Source organism: Rousettus aegyptiacus, unplaced genomic scaffold (genome assembly GCF_014176215.1).
Source record: "Rousettus aegyptiacus isolate mRouAeg1 unplaced genomic scaffold, mRouAeg1.p scaffold_m13_p_4, whole genome shotgun sequence".
NCBI lineage: Eukaryota > Metazoa > Chordata > Mammalia > Chiroptera > Pteropodidae > Rousettus > Rousettus aegyptiacus.
The window spans coordinates 3,367,068-3,384,483 of NW_023416307.1; the positions used below are offsets into that span (position 1 = coordinate 3,367,068).

The 17,416-nt window shown below is 44.3% G+C and overlaps 2 protein-coding genes across 2 annotated transcripts in view; both read left to right on the top strand.

Moving 5' to 3' along the window:
• The first annotated feature begins 4,933 nt into the window (after nucleotides 1–4,933).
• Nucleotides 4,934–14,443, top strand: LOC118601646. Its single transcript, XM_036219179.1, has 2 exons — nucleotides 4,934–5,037; nucleotides 6,061–14,443. The coding sequence occupies exon 2, from the start codon at nucleotides 11,105–11,107 to the stop codon at nucleotides 12,032–12,034; it is 930 nt and encodes a 309-aa protein (XP_036075072.1). The 5' UTR covers nucleotides 4,934–5,037; nucleotides 6,061–11,104; the 3' UTR covers nucleotides 12,035–14,443.
• The window catches only part of VPS26C (VPS26 endosomal protein sorting factor C), a 30,031-nt gene continuing 17,790 nt past the window's right edge, over nucleotides 5,176–17,416 (top strand). The window contains exon 1 of the mRNA XM_016123342.2: nucleotides 5,176–5,305. Within this exon, the coding sequence (XP_015978828.2) occupies nucleotides 5,249–5,305 (57 nt within the window). The 5' untranslated portion in view covers nucleotides 5,176–5,248. The remainder of the gene's footprint in view (nucleotides 5,306–17,416) is intronic.

Genomic DNA, 17,416 nt, shown 5'->3' on the forward strand with positions numbered 1-17,416 from the left:
ATTCTCTTGTCATAGCCCTTTCTCCAAACCAGATCTCATATCTTTGGGAGAATGCTCTTTATCACACAGTTTGTGATTCAGGGTATAAATTTGATGAAAGGGGAGTTGGGGGGATCACCTACTAGGAATTACAAGGCATAAAAATTCTTTAGATAATATTTCAAGAAATATTATCCTACTGCATGTATTTATCTTATCTCCTCCTATTACAGAATGCAAACATTCATGCACACAAAGCAGAGACGTACTATAATAAAGGTCCATGTCCTTGTCGCCCAGCTTCAGTAAATATCAACATCTGTCTTGCCTATCACCCTGTGCCAACCACAACTCTTCCCTTCTTCTTCCTTCTCCTCCGCCTCCTGGAGTTATTTTAAAACAAATCTCAGATAGTGTATCATTTAGCTCTGGCCAAAATTTCAAACTCTTTTGCAAATAACTTTTCAGAGGAGTCTCCCTTTGGTTGGATCCCATTAGTTTTAGTATGAAGCATTCATGCTTTGTTAGTTTGAGTCAGTTACTGCATTTTTATTTGTTCCTTGACCTAACGTATTTGGGAAAGTATGTCTTAATTTCCAAGTAGTTAAAATTTTAGTGGTTAAAGTGTCTGAACGGTATTTAGTTAATTGAATATAAGATTTTCATTGTGGCCTAGTGTGCAATTAATGCTTATAAATGCATCGGGGACATTTGAAAAGGTGAATTCCCTGTGGTTCCATCTTATTTGTTAATTGTACCTCTTTACTATTTTGTTAAAATTGTATATATCCTTATTTTTCAATCCAATCAATCTCTGATAGACCATGTTGAAATCTTCTGCTAACTGTATCTCTCCATTATTTTTATATGTGCAAACATTTTTGTTATACACATATATTGCTGCTATATAGTACAGGTTGAATTTAAGGCCACCACCCAATTCATATGCTGAAGTTCCAAACCCTAATACCTCAGAATGTGACCGTATTTGGAAATAGGGTCTTTCCAGAGGTAATAAATCTAAAATGAGGTCATTAGCGCGGGCCGTAATAAATGAGTTGTGTCTTTACAAAAACGGAAAACGTGGAGGCAGACACGTATACGGGGAGAAGGCCATGTGAAGATGAAGATGCATTAAAAGAAGACAATGCGAAGAGACACGGAGACGGTCATCGGCAAGGCGAGAAGAGAGGCCCTGGACATCTTCCTCACGGCCCTCAGAAAAAAGGGACCCTGCCGATGCCTTGTTTGCTAACTTCATTCTCCACGACTGTGAGAGAACGCGTCCCTTCAGTGTGTGGTACTTTGTCACAGCACCCCTGGGATGCTAATACACTATACCATCCTGTCAGGCTTCATGTAAGCAATTGGTAAAATGACCCTGTTCCTTTCTTTAAAACCACCTTTATCTGTAGCACTGAACCCCTGCCTGAGTTTCGCATTTGGTCGGCAGTCCTTTGCCCGGTTGTGTCATTAGATCCTGTGACCGCCTTGCTATAGGCCCAGGTAGGTGTTTGTCATATATACACCTGTAGTATGGTGGCTGACTGCTGACATGTGGCCTCTGGGATCAAAACGGTGGCTGCTATTCAGTTTCTACGTGGCCTTGGGAGAGTACGTTGGTCTTTCCGTGCCTCAGTCTTTTCCCTTTGACAGGTAATGGAGTAGTAATTCTACTCGTAAGATTGTTATGAGAATGAAGTGAACTAAATTTGAAGTGCGTAGAACAGCACCGGGCCCACAGTGAGTGCTTGATAAATATGTGAGCTGTTAGGAAGCCTGTTGCCTTCCCGTCGTGGAGGTGTTATGAGATCACCTTACAGATAAGGGAAACTGAGGCTCAGAGAACTCAAGTCGGGGAGCTAGTCTGACAGGACTGTTGCAGGGTTGGGCTGCCAGGAAGCAGGCTCTGAGGTGGAGATGCTTGAGCAGGAAGTATATTGGGGGTGCTCTGCAGAACAGTAAGTGGGCAGGGGTCAGGGAGAAGGAAGCGGGATTAGGTTGGGCAGAGGGAAATTGGAACTGTGATGCAATCGGAACAAAGGCTCCCCATCCAGGAGTGGTTTGAAATTCGTCCACAAATTTTTTGATGCTCCCTTCCAAATCCCGCTTCCCTCAAGTGTGGGCCAGATCGTGGCTCTGATGAACAGAAGAAAAGTTAATGTGAGAAGTCAGAGCCTAGGTCACACGGGCACTGCGGCTCCCTGCCTGCTCTCCCTCTGGGACTGTCTGGTCTGGGAGAAGTTAGCTGTTAGTTGTGAGGACTCCTGAGCAGTCTGTGCAAAGTCCCACAAGGTCAGGAACTGAGGGAACCATGTTGAAATGGGTTCTCCAGCCCCAGTCAAGCCTTTAATAGATGACTGTGGCCCTAACATCCTGACTGTAACCACCTGAAGCCTTGAGCCAGAACCACCCAGTGAAGCTGCTGCTAAGTTCCCAACCCACAGACACCGAGAGAGTAAGTTTCTTGTTTCTGACTACTGACTCTTGGGCTAATTTGTTATGCACAATAGATAATACAGGGAGCTTTGGAGCTGGAATTGTTCTTCAGAGTTGTCCCAAACAGGGCCGAGGGGGAGAGGTCTCTGTATCCTAAGTTGATTAATCATTAGTTGTGGGCTTCCTCCTCCAGAAGGGACTATGACTTTGGGGAAAGCAGTTTTCTTTAGCTGAGGGTGAGTTTTTGAAGCGTGACTTAGCTGAGCACTCCAGAGACCAAGGAACACATCCTTTAGTCCTGAAATAAAGGTCTGGATAGAGCAACATAGCACCTACTAAAAGATGTTTAGTGGGATGTCTCCTTTGTCCCAGAATGGGCACTAGGCTCATGGCTGAAAGCAACAGGCAGAGTGTTCCATCTTCTAATGAAAAATGCCTATAACTTTCTAGAGGGCTTAATAAAATATGTCTAGCGCTGCTTCCACCAAATACTTCCCCAACCTCTCCTTTTCGGTCTACACTGGAAGGCAGGGAAAGGAATGAAAGAACTGCTGGAGAGGGAGAGGCTGGTGATCCAATCCCTACTTGCAAATCAGTCTAGCCAGCATTCTTGCTGATTTATTCCTGTATTTCAGGAGGACACAAGAAGATTGAAGGAAGATGGCGGAGTGGAGAAGAGATGCCACGAGGCAGCCTCCCATCTAACCCTTTTGTGGGGCAACGATGTATATTTCTGAGTCAGGTGGGTTCTGTGGTTGTGACCTGCCCTGCTGGACCCTCACGCAGGAGACTGGGTGTCCTGCTGCATGCTGGCAGCGGGCAGATGGAAAAGACCAAGCTGGAGCTAGACCGCCCATGAAAATGTACAGAGAAAAGAAGGATCGCCAGGCTTTCTTGGGCCCTATGAAAGGAATTTCAAACAAGGGCCAGTTATCCCGAGAACTCCAGCAGTAGCCAGTTAGGAGGCTTGCCTCAAGAAAAAGGCGGCCTTGAAGAGAACATTAAGTGTCTGAGAGCCCAAACCATGACTTGCACGTCCCACCTGAAGGTCCCACTCAAGCCATTAGAGTGACACCTTGACATGGTCTGATTTTAGCAACCGAAATTGACCAGAAAGTTACGATATCACCTAAGGTGTGTTTAGGGATGGAAGAGATCAAAAAGAGCAGTGATTGCAGAAAAATGGACTGTTTTATTTTTGGAAGACATCACACCAAGATGGCTCAGCAAACCGATTACAATAATTGCTGGAACTGCACCAGCATTCCATAAAGATTGTGTACAGCCTACAAAGATGAGTAAAATACGGCATGCCTATCCTCGAGGAACAAGAAATATTGTTTTAAATAAGTATAAAGCAGGTTTGCTGAAGCAAACAAGTCTAGAATGTGAATCCTTGCAATGTGTTTCTTTTCCTCTTTCCCTGCACTGTCTACTGAGACTACTGAGACTATTTTACGGGGTGGAAAAGATGGGTGAGTCTAGGGTAGAGGGATCCACTTCCTGAATTGTAAGTAGACTGGGATTCTTAAGTCCCTAATGAATTGTTTTAGAATTGCTGAGTTCGAGTTGCCAGGAAGATTTCCAAGACAGAGACGGAAGTCCTAAGGGCACAGAGGAGCTGAAAACTGAGCACCGAATATTGGGAAATACCACACGTATCAACCTTCAAAAGTAATCACACCATCACTGCCGTCCTATAAAATACCTTATATTCTCAAGAGAGAAGCACTCGTGATACTAACTCACGAAATCGTTTTATGGAAAATTTCTAACACAATCCTAAAAGCAATGCAGGTTAAAAAAACAATACTGGAATCAAGGAAGTTAAAGAAAACAAAAGTACTTCTTCACTGCATTGTCAGTTACCAAAATAAAAAAATTAACCCTCTCTGCCTATTGGAGAAGTCCTTGCTTAAAACATTTCCACGGGATTTCATTTCAATAAACGTAGCACGTTGCCTAAACTGCAATGCTGCCTGCAGCCTCCTGCTCTCCCGCCCAACCTGCGTCTAGTTGTCAGCTCTCGCTGGGAATAAAAAGGAGACCAGGCAGGTCCGTTTTGGCTCTGAGGTTTTCATTTATTTCCACGAACTGCCGAGCCCCAAAGCCTGCGGGCCGCGCCTTCCCACTCTGCGCACGAAAATGAATATTCAACACCCTGTCCCAAGGCGCGCGCCGACCGAGGACCCACAAGCCCCCGCGCGCGGCGACCCGGCAACGCGGCTCGGCTCGGGGCGAGGTCACCGCGCAGCCGGACGCCCCGGCCCCGGGCCCGGCGGCGGGCGGGGCAGCCGAGCTCGCCGCCGATCGGCGCTTCGCAGGCCGGGAGTGCGGGGTGGACACCGGGGCGCTGGGCCTCAGGACCCCGGGGAGAAAGTGGGGGCGGAGCAGAGAGGACAAGAGGGCGACGGGGAGAGGCCGCAGTCGCCAGTCACCACTGCCTCAGAGGCAACAGCGTAGCGCCTCCGCGCCGCACAGCCTGTCGGGAGCCGCGGCTTCTGCCCGCGACGCGTCTCGGGCGCCGCCCCCCGCCGCGGCGCACGCCGGGAGACCCGAGTCGCCCCTCCCGCTGGCCAACGGGCGGGAAGGAGGGCATTTCCGGCGTTTTGATTGTCTGTACGGAAGGGGTGGGGCTACCTGATCTCGGCCCTCTCGATCGGCGGGGGCAGGACAAGTGACAGTCCCTCGGCCCGCGCTAAGCTCCGCCCCTGCGCCGGAAAGAGGCAGGCGGGAGGTCACGTGGCGCCAGGGGCGGTGGAGGAGAAAGGGGCGGGGTCTCCTCGGGTCACGTGCCGCAGGAAGTGGCGCTTGCTGCGGAGTTTTCGAGATGGGGACCTCCTTGGACATTAAGATTAAAAGAGCGAATAAGGTTTATCACGCCGGGGTAAGTGGGGTGGGCGAGCCTGCAGGTTTTGTCGGTTCCAGGACCCCACTCACTCTGGGTGTCTCTGGGCGTCTCCCCTAGGTGCGTCGTCCACGCGGACGGCTGCCCTACCGAGACGCCTCCGACGGAGTCGCCCTGTGTTCGGGGTCTTGAGGCTTACGGTCCGTAACCGGGACTGCAGCCCCATCTGCCTGAACGATCGGGTCCCGGGCTTGAGCTGTGACAGTGAGCACCGAGGGCGGAGGAGCTCCCTGAGCAAACGACCCGTTCTCTCGATCCTAAGGTGACTGCAAAGATCTAACAAACGAAAAGCAGAATTCACCTTGAAAGCAGAAAGATGGATCTCAGGTTTTATCCTTTGAGTAACACACAGAAGGAATGGCTGTTAAATCGCAGGCCTTCCAAAAAAAAAAAATCTTAACTATACCGTGAACGAGTTTTGTACCGCTGGCTACTTAACCTCCGCGGGCCTTAGTTCCCTTATTTGCAAAGTGAATCTTACTCTATCAGAATCAGTCACCCTGGGGAATTTAAAAATACGATTGTCCGGGTCTCATCCACAGAGAACTGATTTTACTGTACAGCCGGGGTTGAAATCACAGTTTGCTCTCATACTCTGGAATAAAGTTGAGAGTAGTGGTTAGTCACATGAATGCAGCTTGGTTTCAAAAGAGGTAGACTACCAGGCAGAGATCATGAATGGATGCTAAAAACTGTGGGTGCAAAGTAATTGGGGAAACCTGATGTTTACACAGACTCAAATAGTCACCTTAATTGCGAAGAGAAGAGGCTATCTTTAAAATAGAGGAATCTGTGTCTACGGCCATGCCATCCTGAACACAGCCATCTGATCTCGGAAGCTAAGCAGAGTTGAGCCTGGTTAGTACTTGGATGGGAGACCATATAGGAAGACTGGGTGCTGTAGGCGTAAAAAAAAATAATAAAATGGAGGAATCTGGTAGTCCCCACCCTAAGCAAGACCAACGGTGAAGATCACCTTCCCATCACCACTAATGAGATTGACATGTCCTGGTATGATAAGAGAGGATTCTGGCATGGTACATTGAGAAGGATGTAACTCAACCTGTGCAGTTCATCTGCCAAAAATGTTTACCCTAAATCAGTTCATAAGGAAACAATCAGGCATGTCCAAAATTAGGGCCATTCTGTGAAATAATTGGACTGGCTTAAATGTCAATGTCATGAAAACAGGAATTTTTCTAGATTAAAAGAGAGTAAAGGGGGATGATAAATATAATGGATAATTTTTGATAAATTAGAATATGGACTATTATATAATAGTTTTGTATTGGTGTTAAATTTCCCAAATGTGATATTTGAGTTATCTAGAAGAATATTGACGTATTTAAGAGTTAGGTATCACAGTTATTAAATTTTAAATGGTCCAGACATAAATCGTGTGTACACACGCATGCACTTCCACATGTGAGAAAAAAGAAAGCAAATGTGGCAAAATATTACTCATTGGTGACTAATTGAAAGCTATATGGGTTTATTTTGTATTTTAAGTAACATTTTTATTGAGATCGAATTCACATACTATAATATTCACCCTTTTAAAGTGTAGAATTCAGCAGTTTTACTATATTCACAGAGTTGTGGAATCATCACTATCTAATTTGAGAGCATTTTTATCACCCTAAAAGAAACCCTGTACCCATTAGCAGGCACTACTCGTCAGACTCCCCACCTCTTAACCCTTGGCAATCACAATCTACTTTCTATCCATGGGTTTGCCTATTCCGGACATTCCATATAAATGAAATCATACAATATGTGGCATTTGTGTCCAGCTTCTTTCACTTAGCATAATTGTTTCTAGTGTCCATACATGTTGTAGCAAGAATCAGTTCCTCATTCCTTTTTATGGCTGAATAATATTCCATTGTAAGGATAGACCACAGCTTATCTATTCATCTGTTGACATTTGGGTTGTTTCCACTTTTTGGTTATTGGGACTAATGCTGCTGTGAACATTTTAGGATGACCATATGTTTTCATTTCTCTTGGATAGATGCCAAGCAGTGGAATTGCCTGGTGACATGGTAATTTCATTTTTAACTTTTTGGAGACCCAGTTTTCCAAATCAGCTGTAACACTTTACACTCCACCGCAGTATACGATGCTTCCAGTTTCTCCTCTACTTTGTATTCTCATGGTTTTTCTGTAGCTTGGAAATCTAAAATAAGAATTGGGGGAGGCAGTGACAGAGGACTGTATACATTTCGCTTTAATACTTACTTCATTAAAGTTAGCACATTCCGTTCAGAGATGTTCCTCCAGTTGAGATGCTGAGATGTTTTCTGTGGTTTAAAATGTGGTGCAAATAATGAAAAGTACATTTAGGAAAAATGCAAGAAACAGAGTCATAAAGTTGACTCAGCCAGGAGTTTGACACGGCTCGGACCAGCGCCTGCGGGTGGCACGACTGGAGTTGGTGTCCTGTGCCCATCTCGTGCACGGTGTTTTGGTGGCATCATCAGGACCAGTTGTTGGCTTTTGGAAGTGTTTCTCAGTCTTCAGTCACTTGTACACTTCATGCATTTTAATAACGCTAATGCAGTTATTATACTAAAAGTATTTTAAAAGGAGACCTTATATGGTGACTTATGGTGATGATAAAAGAAAAACCGATATAAATAGGTGGTTGCTATATATTTTTAAGAAAGCCAAAAAAAGTTATTAAACAGATTAATCAGTTGACAGAAATATACACATGAACATATGTGTCTGTGTCTCATGTTAGACTCCATGATCTGTGATTCAGGATAGGTGGAGTACATGGTCAACTGTCACAGCTGCTTCCGTAGCTACAGGTGGCAGGACCTTTGCTGTCTAGTCATTTCCTAAGGTCTCCATGCCTTTGGACAGTGCATGTTTCATGCACCATGATTGGCGAGGGGTGGCCTCTCCCACTCTCCCTTCTTGTAGCTGGAACTAATAACATACAAATTTTCAGTTTTCTCTGTACATCTCAACAGCACTGGTAAAGATGCAGTAACCAAGGATTTGACTCATCAGTGGCAAGCACAGTACCTGTAATGCTCGTGGTTTGTTTGAGGTGGCTGCCCCCTGTGTTAGCCTGATCCTTAGGTGATATGTGTCATTCAAGTGAGGCGTGTTTGTCCGTGTAATCACGTAAAGCAGTCGTACGTTCTGTCGGAGGTACTCGGCAGACACTGGTGTGGGGTTTTGTCAGCCAGGCAGCAGCACTCCCATTTTACTAATGAGGAAACTGAGGCCTAGCCAGGTTGAGGAACTTGCCCAAGATCATCCAGCTAACGACAGACCCTGGATTTCAACGCAGGTCAGTCAGATTTCAAAGTGTGTCCATCATTATAACCCTTCCCTATTACACTGGCCATTTTTATGCAAAATGGAGGAATTTTTAAAGTAGAAATAGTTGTACTTTCCTAAAAGTGATGTAAATAGCTGTACTATTTCAATCTAAAAACTGCTGTGACTTCTCCGAAAATGTGCTGATTTTGTTACTGTGCTTTTCAGTCATAGTTGTAGAAGCATTTGAAAATGACTGATTCTGTGGACACGAGACAGCCTAAGTTATGCTTGGGTTTAATATTGACATTGGGTTTTTTCCTAGAAAAGAACACTCATTGAAAAATGATTTTTTTTTTTTTAAATCACAGTTGAATCATTAAAAAAATGGAGATGTAATGCACGCCAGGTTAACAACTAAGCTTTTACAGAAGGCTGGAGTTGAAAAGTCAGGTCCTCCTTCCTCTTGCCAACCCTCTTTTCTGTCCCGGGAGGTACCCACTGAACTTTGTGTCCTATTCCCAACATTTCCTCTGAATATTGGGTGTACACGTGCAAAAGCTCGTTCTTTTTGCTTAACAGTAAATCTTTCTTTGTCTTGGATTCTTTTCCTTATCACATCTTCATCAGTCTCATTCTTAGATTGTTTTTTAACCAAAACAAATTAATTCCGCCAATGTCTCTTGATCTCATGAGGCCCAATAGAGAGATAGGTAGGTAAATATGGAAAACGAAAGGTGATCAACTGTGTATGGCATATGAAGGGCACAAAGCTGGGCATTGTCATCACAGAGGAGGGGGCTCTTCGGGAGCTTTGTCGAGGTGCCGATGCTCGAACTGGTTTGGAATGTAAGTTTTCTCTGTACATCTCAACAGCACTGGTATTGGTAAAGATTTAGTCACTAAAGATTTGGCTCGTTGGTGGCACGCACAGTACCTGTCATTCTTGTGTAACACAGTACTTGAGGGCCCCTCCCACTGAGGCCGGAAACTTATGTTTTCAAAGCCGCATAGATGGTATGAGATGATCAAGCATGCGATAGAAAGTCCCTGATTCCGTATTTCCAGCAAAAGTGATGATTTCCCAAAAGAGGACTTAACTAATACTGTTCTATAGTAACGTAAACTAGCAGAGCCCTTTGCAAGTCGCAGGGCTTTAATCCTCACAGATGCTGAAGCGGTGGCATTTCCCCTCACTGTACCGGTGAGAAGCTTGAGGCGCAGAGAATTCAGTGATATTCCAAGGCACTGATGAGAGCGAATATTCGAAATTGCCTTTTTCTTCCCAAGATCAGGATGGAGGTGGTACCCACTCAAAGGGTGGGTTGTGTTTTAAGACACTTGTTATAAAGTACAAATTGCCAGTTATAAAAATAGTCCTGGGAATGTGAGGTGCAGCACAGGGAATATAGCCAATAATCCTGTAATTACTACGTATGGTATCAGGTGGGCACTAGGCTTAGCAGGGTGATCACTTCGTAAGGTATATAAATGTCTAATCACCATGTTGTACAGATGAAACTAATGTAACAGTGTATGTCAACTGTAACTTAAAAAAAAAAACATTTATTACAGGTTCTGACCCATAGTAGGGCCTCAAATGGCGGTGGTCGTGGTACTGTTAGGCTTTTCCATGTCTTTTTATACTCGGAATTGCTCTGTCCACCCCAGTGTTGATCAGGTGGTTCGTGGCCCTGCAGATGGCATGCATGATGAGTGCCTGTCCGGTGCTCCGCGGTGGCCTTGAAGGAAGAAGGGCCAGCGGTGACAGCGTTTTGAGCACTGTAAGCTGAGTGTGGTTTTGGTATTGCCGTGTACGTCTTTGCTTGGTGGAGGAGATCTGTTCTTCATCAAAAAGTTGGACTCAAATGCATTGTAAATTGTTATATTTTCAGTGCACTGGAGGAACTTATTGGTTAAAAGAGCCCTGCAGTAAATCGTTTTGTAATGTAAATATAATTCATTTGTGTTTACAAATTCAGAGTGTTTTACATCCTTTAATCCTGGCACAGGTACTCCTGGAAATGACACTGTTAAATATTATGGTTGTGAAAAAACATAAATAAGAGATTCCCTCCCCAGCATAGTCAGGTTTCAGTGATAAGGGATTTATGCACTGTCGCCACAAGAACCGCTAGATTTGCATTTGTCTTATTTGGCTTGCATTCATTTCCTGTTAAAAATATTAAAAAGGAAAAAGCCTGTACATAACGGTTCATTGTTGTGAAGAGGAATTGCAGAGCTAGAATAGTATGGAGAAAAGCCTAACCGTTCTACTTCGTACCACTGGATTCTCCATACACGAATGGTCAGTTGCAGTGAATGCTGTGGCGAGTACTTAGGGTGTAAAAATGTGGACCTTTGAACTAGGAGGGATCTCGTTTTGTGGCACGTATGAACCTTTTAGGAAAACAGTCATCTAAACTCTAAGTGGGCCTCTCTTCTCACTAATAATCTAATTCTCCTGAAAAGGCTTGTCTCCTAAATTATACCCTAACCCCTATGTTAACATATGAGAAGTATTTTCAGAATTATCCAACTGGAAAACTGGGATGCAGTAGAATTGTCCGTGTAGTTCTCCATTTGCCGTTGGGCGTAGCAGGTTTTGTGCTGGCCGGGGCGATGGTAAAGCCTGCCTGTGGGTCCCTCGATTTCTGGACTCTGCAGCAGCTGGACAAGTCTCAGTGTGTCACGGGCATCCTTGACCTTGGCAGGCCTCTCAGACTTTGGCAGGGTGGTTGGCCTTTCCTGCCTTCCTCTCGATGCCGAGTCCTCAGTCCAGACCTCCTGCCGTCACGTCATCCTGGGTCAGCCAGCCGTGCGTCCCTGGGGGCTGACACCTGCAGTCTTCGCCTCCCAGGTCCCGCGGCGCTCGTCCCCCAGTGCAGAACGCCCAGCCGTGCTGCGCACAGGCGGGGGCTCCCCGCACAGGCCGGCCTTGTGCAGACGGCCCCTCGTTGCCCCCTCATCGACTCCTTTCCAGCCCCCCACCCCCGTGAGCACACTCAGGCCGAACTGTCTCAGAAGAACATTAACAAACCGACCACTGACAATATTATGCGAACGAGAAAAGCACGGTGTTCCAAAGCTCAGAAACAAACTTGGCCCTGTTGGCTGGGGAGTTCAGGGAGCTCGGTTAACGCGGCGGCTCGCTTCAGGCCCGTCGTGGTCCCTGCGGGTGCCCGGCTCACGGTCCCTCCTTGTCTTATTGTCTGTGTAGGCGTGCTTCGGCTACCGTGCTGCCCTTCATTGCGCTTTGCAGACACTGCATTTTTTTTTTTTTTTAAACAAATTAAAGCTTTGTGGCAGTTCTGCGTTGGGGAAGTCACTCGGCACTTTCTCCAACTGCATTTGCTCGCTTCAAGTCTCTGCCACATTTTGGTAATTCGTGCAATATCTCAGGCTTTTTCTTTATTATATTTGTCATGCTAATACGTGATCAGGGAACTTTGATGTTACTGTGTAATTGTTTTGGGGGCACCACAGACTGTGACCATATGAGACAGAGACCTTAGTGGGTCAACGTCGTGTGTGCTCCGACTGCACCAACTGGCCGTCCACCCATCTCTCTCCCTGTCCTCAGGCCTCCCGATTCCTCAAGATATGACAATATTAAAATTAGGCCATATAACCCCACAGTGGCCTCTGAGTGTTCAAGTGAAAGGAGTTGCACGTCTCTCACTTTAAATCAGAAGTTCGAGATGATTCAGCTCAGTGAGGAAGGCACGTCAGAAGCCGAGACGGGCTCAAAACTAAGCCTCTTGTGCCAAACAGTCAGCCAAGTTTTAAGTGCGAAAAAAAGTTCTTGAAGACAATTAAAGGAGCTCCTCCAGTGAACACACGAACGATAAGAAAGTGAAACCGCCTTCCTGCTGGCAGGGAGCGGTCTGGGGAGAAGATCAGACCGGCCACAACATTGCCTTAGGCCACAGCCCAATCCAGAGCAGGGCCCTAACTCTCTTCATTTCTATGACGCTGAGACAGGTTAGGAAGCTGCAGAAGAAAAGTATGAAGCTGGCTGGGGTTGGTTCATGAGGTTGAAGGAGAGAAGCCGGCTCCATAACATTAAAGTGCCCGGTGAAGCAGCAAGTTACCCAGAAGACCGGGCTAAGATAATTAACGAAGGTGGCTGCGCTAAACCACAGATTTTCGATACAGACAAAACAGCCTTGTACTGGCAGACAATGCCATCTCGGACCTTCAGAGCTAGAGAGGTCAGTGCCTGGCTTCAAAGGACAGGTCGACTCTCTTCTTAGGGACTAAAGCAGCTGTGACTTTAAGTTGAAGCCAGTGCTCACTTTACCACTCCCAAAGCCCCAGGGCCCTTAGCAATTAAGCTGAGTTGCCTCCGCCTGAGCTCTGCAAATGGAACAGCAAAGCCTGGCTGACGGCACGTGTCAAAGTGTCAGCCTTAGAAGTTTGGAAGAAGTTGATTGCAACTCTCATGGGTGACTTTGAGGGGTTCAGGTCTTTGGTGGAGGAAGTAACTGCAGAGCACAGGAAGGGGAGCCCAAAGACGGGACCGAACTGCTGCTGTCTCATGATAAAACTTTCATGGTTGCTTCTTGCGGATGAGCAGAGAAAGCAGCGGAATCAACTGGTGGAGATTCTGTGACGATTACTGAGATCACAAAGGATTCAGAATACCGCGTAACCTTAGTGGAGAAAGCAGCAGCAGGGTTTGAGGGGACTGGTGTCAAGTTTGAAAAGTTCTTCTGTGGATAAAATGCTCTCAAACAGTATTGTGTGTTACAGAAAAAATTGTTTGTGAAAGGAAGAGTCAGTTGATGTGGCAAACATCATTCTTGTCTTATTTCAAGAAATGGCCACAGGCCCCAGCTTTTAGCAGCCTCCACCCTGGTCCGTCAGCAGCCACCTACATGGAGGCCAGACCCTCCCTCACCAAAAAGATTTTGACTTGCTGAAGGCTCAGATGATGGTCAGCATTTTTTAGCAATAAAGTATTTTTAATTAAGCTATGTACCTCATTTTTTTAGGCATAATGCTATTACGCACTTAAAAGGCTACAGAGTAGTGCAAACATAACTTCTGTGCACTGGGAATCTAGAACATTTGTGTGACTCGCTTTGCTGTGGCGCCCTGGACCGAACCCGCAGTCTCCAAAGTCTGCCTGAACCGGGGGCAGCCTGCTCTCTCACTGTGGGCAGAAGGCAGTTTAGGCCCAGAGAAGTGGAGCCTTTCTTGGGGCGATGGAGAATACCTCTCACCTTTCCCTGAGGAAGACCACAATGCCCTTAGGTTATAAAAATTCAAAGGCTTAGGATTGTGTATATTCAGATCTGGAGGCCGCTCATTCTGGGATTGATCTAATTTAAAAATTGATTTATTGTGTTAATAGTCAATTAATTCACATGATTCAAAATTCATGAGTTTCAAGATGGATGCATCTACCCCCCACTACCCTGCAAGTCCTCTTTATTGGGCAGCCAAAAGCTCTCAATGTCTTGGGATTCCTACCAAAAATATTTTATCCTTATATATGTAAATATGTACAAATGTTCTTTTTCTTCCCTTTTTGTGAAAATGGTGTGATATGTAGACTTTTAAAAAAAGAATACATATGTATACTAATGTGAGTGATTTCCACAAAACTATTAAAGGGAGAAACCACAAGTCTATTGTTGGAATTTAAGCGGTTTAGTCTTTTGTTATTACAAGTGTTGCAGTCAGCGATGTTCTTTAGTCATTTCACATGCCCATCTGTATCTGAGGGAAATTCCTAGAAGTGGATTTGCTGGGCCCATGTGTTTGTAAAATGTTTTTTGTATGGCCAAACGCCCCTTACAGGGTTATGGTATTCTAGATGTCCACCGCCCACCCCATCCCACCCCCGCCCCGCAATGTATGAGAGTGCCTGTCGCCCCACCCCCCAGCATAATGTCATCATTTTTTTTCATCCCTGCTAATCTGATAGGTGGAAAATGACTTTTAGGTTAGTTTTAATGAGCATTTCTCATGTTATTATGATTGAGTATATTTTCATGAGTTTAGGAGCAATTTGTTTTCTTTACTCTATGAACTATGTTCTTATCATTTACCTGTTCTTTACATATTCCATTGGGTTATTTATGATTTTTTTTCTTTTTTTTTTTTTTAAGTTACAGATAGTTCCTTAGTTGATATTGCTCATAATCACTTTCATGAAACTATTTTTGGTCGTATTTGTAGTCATATTTCTTCAGAGTTTTGAGTCACTCATAGAAAGGCCTTTTTTCCCACTTTAATATGATAAAAATCACTGTGCTTCTAAAACTTTGTTATTTCAGTTTTTACGTTTGGTACATTGAGAACGTTTTGTGTACAGAGGTTTGCAGAATGAACCCAACTTCATTTTTTTTTTTCCCCAGTTCTTTGGCCAGTTTTCCCAGTATCATTGATTAAATAAATAGTCTTCCTTTTCCTTTTGGTTTTAAAATGCTATCTTTATCATCTATTAATTTCCCATATTACTTCGTCTATTTCCGGGCTTTTCATTCTGTTCTGTTGACCTTTCAGTCTATAGATGGCCTGTACCACTTTGTAAATTATTGTGGTATTTTAACATCTCATAGGGCTACTCTCCCTTGTTTATTTTTTCAAAAGTTATTATTCTTTGTGAACCCTATAATCAGCTTGTCTAGTCTGTTATGTTCTTTAGGATCGTGTTGCCTGTATTGACTGACTTAGGGACCCTCCTGCTCAAAAACATGGCTTGGCTTTGTTTGTCACATTTTCTTTTGTGCCCTTCTGCCATGTTTTAAGTTTTTGTCATATCAGGATTTTAGACATTTCCTGTTAAATCGATCTATGATATTTTAACTTTTTTGTTGCTTTTAAACATAAAGTCATTTCTTCCAGTGCCTGTTATCCATTACTATCTTGAATGCCAATGCCTTGCTGATTTATGTATATTAATTTTGTACCCAGTTATCTTCCTTCCTGAAATTCTGTTTATGTGGATAGTTTTTCAGTGAATTCTTTTGCGTTTCTTTCAGATATACGATCATGTCATCTGCACATAATGATAATTTTACCTCCTTTTCAATTTCTGTACTTATTTCTGCCTTTAGTTTCACTGCATTAACGGGTACTTCTAGTACATTAACAGAGGTGCTAGTGGTCGTCCGTGTTTTATTCTGATTTAGATGCACCCTGTCTCATTTCCCATGAAGTTTGACGCTGGCTTTTGATTAAGGTAGATATGTGTTGCCATGTTAAGGATATATCCTTCTATTCTTCTTTCACTAAGAATTTTATCAAGAATGAATATTTAATTTTAGCAAGTGACTTCAGCATCATGGAGGTGCTTGTATGATTTTTCTTTGAAGAGAGAATATAGTAAGTTGTATTAATAATTTCCCTCAGTAATTGAACTGTCCTTACATTCCTGGACTAAATTTCACATGGTTATAGTTAATGTTCTCTTAAGTAGCTACTGGATTGTATTTGCTAATATTTGATTTAGGGCCTTTGCATCGGTATTTATAAGTGAGAAAAATCTAGTTATATGTGTGTGTGGATTTTGTCTTTGGTGTCATTGATATATTTGCTTTATTATTTAAAAAGAAGTTCCTTTTCTATGTTTTGGAATGGTTTAATACAGAAATTTTCTGTTCTTTACACATTTGGGAATGACTTATGAAATTCTAGGTCTGGTGCTTTATGGAGGGACTTATAATTTTCTCTTCTTTATGGTGGTTGATTTGCTTAGGTTTCATGTCTCTTTTGAAGTTAGTTTGGGTAAATTATATTTTTCTAGAAAAATAATTCACTTTATCAGCTTTTCAAATTTATTTATATGCAGTTGAACAATGTGTTCTCTCATTTTTTAATTACCTCTATGTCACTGATATTTCTCTCTTCTTTCTCGTTTTGGTTATTAGTATTTGCATTCCTCTTTCCCCCTTGATTCAGTTAACACTTTGCCCCCCAAAAGAAGGAACTGCTGGATTTATTTATGGGCGAATCTGGTCAGTCTTCAGGGTGCAGAGTTCAACACGTTCCAGTCGGATTTGTAACTCGGGTCTCTGTATCCTCTCTGCTTTCCGTCCTCTGTTTCTGTCGTGATCCGAGGGGCTGAGTTAACGGCCCCCACGGTGAATGCGCTCTCCGCCCTCCCGCGTGTCCCCTGCAGTTCTGCCTCGGGGAGCGGAGCGTGTCTGCGCAGCGGTTTTTTATCCACTGCCACGTGGCTGCACCGTGAGCCAACTCCGCTGCACCCTTTGGCGTCTTGTTCAGCCCCTCCTTCTCTGAACTCAGGCTTGTCCGACACTACGATTTTTTGCTTTTGCACATCCTTTCTTCAGCGTTTTCGAATCCACCCTCTCCCCGCCAAAGTTTTTAGGTGCTTCTCTGTTGTACAGCATAAAATCAGGTTTTGCTCTGAGATGTGATGTGAATATCTGTTTTTTAATAGACATCAGTTTAGCCTATTTATCAATATGACATACATTTGGCATTAATTCTGTCATCACTGCTTGTCATTTGGGGAGATTGTTTTTTGAGTAACTTCTAAAACACATTTCTCTTTCCCATCTTATTTGCTTTATATCGTTTGTATAATTTTCTAATAACTTGGCCTTTCATTTGTTACAGTTGTTACTCTTACAGTTTTTTTATTGTGCCCTAAATCTTCTGTGTTAGACCTGCTTCCTGCGTGGGGCTCATTTGTAGGATTTCTCTTTGGGCCTCCTGTGCTCCGTAGAACCTGACCGGTTCCTGCCGCCATGCCCTCACCTTCCAGCCTCGGGGCCTCGTTCCGGCTTCCGACCACGTGCCGCCCCTCCCCCATCGTCCTCTCCCCCGTCCCTGACC

What these genes read in the sequence shown, in the direction of transcription:
- LOC118601646 (XM_036219179.1), top strand. Translation starts at nt 11,105, where the DNA reads ATGTTAACATATGAGAAGTATTTTCAGAATTATCCAACTGGAAAACTG.